Source organism: Astatotilapia calliptera, chromosome 23, assembly GCF_964374335.1.
Source record: "Astatotilapia calliptera chromosome 23, fAstCal68.1, whole genome shotgun sequence".
Lineage (NCBI taxonomy): Eukaryota > Metazoa > Chordata > Actinopteri > Cichliformes > Cichlidae > Astatotilapia > Astatotilapia calliptera.
In genome coordinates, this window is record NC_137443.1 from 18,973,714 (window position 1) to 18,978,259 (window position 4,546).

The window sequence follows — 4,546 nt, forward strand, 5'->3', positions numbered from 1 at the left end:
TTCCTGTTCCCTCAATAAAAAACAACTATGCAAACAGCAAATAAATTGATATTTATTTTATATTTTATAATTATTTTTACTTCATTCTGTTATATATCGTCCTTTAATATTAATGTTTGTAAATATTTGCATTATGTTTTTACTATTTTAACTGCTATAACATTAAAAACGTAATAAATAGTTCCTCTTTTAACAGTTGCATTTTGATGTTGTACATTTTTGAAGAACTCTTACTTTTTCTCAACAAGAAATTAATTACACTAAACACAAATCAATCAAGAGAGGTCAAAGTGATCGAACATGTTTTCTTCTTTCATTGGCTGAGACATTGCTCTAAATGGTGAGGTGATTCACATGGTTCCTGAAGTCCTGCTCAGGTGGCCTCTTTAGCTTGGTCATCTTAAAAAAGCCTTCAGAGTAACAGAACAGATTAAAAGTGTCTCCATCTTCACAGCTGATCATCTTTTAAGCCTTCAATTCCATGCAAGAAGGTGAAAGTATCTAATACAACCTTAACAGCCAATCAGGCTACAAAAGTCACTTTCATTAAAGTCAACTGATGAGTAATACCACCTTTTATGAGGCTGACAGACAGAGGAAACTTGTTTAAATAAAGTTTTATTTTGAAACATAAAGATGCATTTCACTGAATTTCTTCCACGCGTGAGGGATTGATCACTGTGATTGATCAATGGTTCGCATGACTGGGTGATTCACAGGCTGGTGGTTCTTTGGTTTGACCTTTAACCCCAGCACAGCTGGATGTTTAGAGCGTGTGTGTGTACGCAGGTGACCAGGTGTGTTTCAGTCCTCGGGAGGAGCACTAAGACCAGATCGAACTGGATCATTCTAGAAGTTGTTTGTGTCAGATCAGCAGAGTGCAACTAACACTCTCACCTCCTGTCCAGGGTCTGCTCACATGTTCCTCGACATTCTAAAGCTAAGGCCACACTTCCTCTTCCTGTCACACGATAAGTCTGTCAGTTTTTAGCTCTGTGATGTGGTTCAGCTTGTCTGATCGACGGTGGTGGCAACGTCATCCGAGTGTCCCTCTGCTTCACGATTCCCACAATCCTCTGGGCTTCCTGTGGCGCTGGCTCTGGGCACCGTAACCTCCTTATAGTAGCCCTCCCTGTGTAGCTGGCGGCGGACCGTTCTGGCTGACACGCTGTGGCTCCGCCCAGCGTTCACGCTCTCCGTCACCTGAGCCAGCGTGGCGCTGCGGTTCTTCTTCACAAACTGCACCAGTGCCCGTGCGTCGTGCTCGCCTAATGAGCGCTGCCGCCCGCAGTTCCCCACACGGCTCACCGATGATTTCCCCTGCGTCTTGTACGCCGCTGTCACTTTTGTCACTGTTCCTATGGAGACGCCGGTAAGCTGGGCGGCCTTGGTGACTGAAACTCCCGCCATCCGAGCCCCAACAATGACGCCGCGCTCAAAGTCGCTCAGATCCCGACCTCGGACCATTAGGGCACCTACAAAAGGAATCACATCAGACCTGGTCATGGGGAACACCTGAGAGAACACATGCACCATCACCCTGTTCAGACCCACCTCTGAGAATCTGCTCCAGGTCTTCTTCTGGCTGTGTGGCCGTAGATTTTAAGGCGGAAGTGATAGAGCAGCTCTGAGGAGAAACAGAATATGATTCAAACCCAGCAAGCGTTATGTAAAACAAAACACTAAAAAGGATTACTAATACCACATTAAAATGCCTAAGGATCATCAGCAACAACCCTTCATAACCCTACACTGACAGTTCAGTAATACCACTTTAAACCACCAAAATCCTAAGGGACAGAAGCTGGAAATAAGTTAAAAACCACCGTAAATCAGTCACAGGTGCTACAACTTTTACAAAAATGAAAAGCTGAGTAATTCCACCTTCAAGAGGTACTTAACTGGATAAAGTTAAAGTGAAGCCGACAGAGGGACACTTCACTGAAGAGGTGGAGGCGGCTTCAGGTGAGGAGTAGAGAAAGGGGGAGGAGAAAGAGGGGCGTGAGGGGGGAGTTGTGAGGAAGAGGAGTAACTCCACACTAACGAGCTTACCTGGAGGCCAGCCTGCCGCCCTCTGACCTCTCTGCTCGGACTGCAGTCCTCTGTGTCCCGTTCTGTAACACACTGGAGGTTATTCAGACCTTTAACTCATCTCTGGCCCGCTCATCTCGCTCCTCCTCTCGGCTCCAGCTCCTTCTTTAGCTCCGTGTTCCAAACACAGCTTACACTCGGAGACGGTGTTAGCGCCGACCCACTCCGCCTTCGGCAGAACCGCTTCTCCTGCCCCAAAATGGCGGCCGAACTTTTGTCTTCTTCCTACTGGGCTTGTTCTGGTTGACCCACTGCACATGCGCATTCGTGTTTTCCAAACTGGGCCCGCCCACCACTTCCCGCTCTTTTATTTTTTAATGTTTTAAACTTTATTAATATCAAACATATAAAAAAATTACGATTCCCCTTTATAAATTATTTATTAAATATATAACTAATATACAAATGTTAGTAAATATATAATGTCACACTGTTTAAGTACACTTTTTTCATATTGCTTGGTCTTGTAATTTTCCCATAAAAACAGTTCATGCTTTGTGCATGTGTAATTAATTGTATATACAGGATACAGAGACAGTAAAAAACAATTATACACTCAGTAATAGCCAAAGGTAAATACAACATTCATGTAATCTATCATGAATTTTTTCCACTGAGTTATTTTTCCAGATAAATAATCCTGAAGCATGAAGATGAAGACTTATATGTGCATCAGGATAACATATACCTGATACACATAAAAAGCAACTAAACCCTGCTCTAAATTCAATCTACATCACAGTTTCAGCTCATATAAAATCTGTGTAATAACATTAAACAGTCCTATCCCGGACTGTCCGCTGAAGTCCATCGAGCAGGTTGGGGAGGAGAGGATGTTATCTAAGCTAACATCCATCATGGACAACACCTCCTACCCCCTGCATGAGACTGTACGAGCACTGAGCAGCTCGTTCAGCTGTAGACTTTTACACTCACAGTGTAAGAAGGAGCGCTACCGCAGGTCATTCTTACCAGCAGTTGTCAGACTCTATAACACAGTTTAACATCCTTTTGGTTATCTTACTAATCAGCTTGTTTGTTCACTGCACATTTTATACATATCTCTGTAAAATTTTTCTATACATATTTCTGTACATTGTTACCTGTATATACGAACTTCAGTTGCTTATGTATATAGGACCACGTTGTGTCTTCCTTTCATATTTTATATTCCCCTTGCTATAAGAGCCGTGTGACCCCCAAATTTCCCATCCGTGGGATAATAAAGGTTTTTTTTTCTATTCTATTCTCCATTTCTCCAGAAAAGACTGACTGTGTGAAACAAATGCGGCAGCTCAGAGCAGACACACAGCAGCATCATATTAAACAGTCATTCAGCATCATTTAAAGCATAAAAACACAAAAAATACACTGGTGTAAGCCCTTTCCCTTTTATCGTGGCAAAAACTTCTAAATAAAGACAGAGAGAGAAAAGTTGTATGTCCACCAGGGGGATCCACAGCTTCACTCTCAGGTCACCATCACTGATCCACCACCATGAACATCATCACAAACATATCTGACTGTGTCCTTCCTTGCTCCTTCTGCTGGTGGTCGTTGGCTGTGTCCCAATTAAGAGACCACACGCTTGAAGTACGCGCACTACGCTTATTACGTACGGTGCGTACTATAAGTACGAGAAGTGCGGAAGTGAGAGGCTTGTGAAATGGGACGGTCTAAACTTCGTCGCGCTGTTCAGGTTGCCTAGCAACCATGATACTAACCGGGAGAAACGTGTCATACAGCATTGTTTGACAGAAATGAAGGAGAAAAAAGTGTTTTTTTGGTCATTCAGTTTTGTCATGACATCACTTTGATTAGTTGAGTATCTGAGGCTGAGACCACGGGACTGTAAAACATGATTGTTGGGCTTCATTTCTGTACTGAACAGTCATTTAAGATTAGTTAGTAAATACCAATTAGCTAATGTTGTTCAAGAGACTAAAATCATCTCACTGTGGTAATGTAAATATAATATGGCCAATATTATACGTATTGTCAGATCATTATGATATATATATATATATATATATATATATATATATATATATATATATATATATATATATATATATATATATATATTCTATTCTAACTCTGTGTCAAAGATTCAAGTTGCAGTTATTTATATTTCCTGTCACCTTAAATCTTCACTCAAAGACAAGTATCTTTGACAGTGTATATAGAGATGTATATAAGAGACAAATATTGTTCTTTTAATATGTTGGCATTATTACATTTGGCTCAATGCTTCCATGCATGTGTAAAAAAAGCAAATGTGCGAGCTGTGATAACTGTTTCTGATAGAATGAAGAATAGACTGATATATTAAATATTCCTTTATTGGGTGAGAAAATCAGACCATGTCATAACTGCTTTAAGTCATACAGAATAGATATCAGAGCCTTAAACAGGCTGACTTCTGCTAAATGGGTCAAACTGGGCACAAAGTATC

The 4,546-nt window shown here is 41.2% G+C and overlaps 1 protein-coding gene across 2 annotated transcripts; it reads right to left on the bottom strand.

The window, feature by feature from the left end:
• Positions 1 to 601: 601 nt before the first annotated feature.
• LOC145424397 (uncharacterized) lies at positions 602 to 2,367 on the bottom strand. 2 transcript variants are annotated; one of them, XM_080297681.1, is made up of 3 exons: positions 2,053 to 2,367; positions 1,555 to 1,627; positions 602 to 1,475 (listed from the first exon to the last, which is right to left on the bottom strand). In XM_080297681.1, the coding sequence occupies exon 3, from the start codon at positions 1,465 to 1,467 to the stop codon at positions 1,006 to 1,008; it is 462 nt and encodes a 153-aa protein (XP_080153807.1). In that variant the 5' UTR covers positions 1,468 to 1,475; positions 1,555 to 1,627; positions 2,053 to 2,367; the 3' UTR covers positions 602 to 1,005. The 2 variants fall into 2 exon arrangements, with proteins under 2 accessions (XP_080153807.1, XP_080153806.1); XM_080297680.1 differs by having other exon boundaries at positions 602 to 1,627; positions 2,053 to 2,353.
• Between the last annotated feature and the right edge of the window lie 2,179 nt (positions 2,368 to 4,546).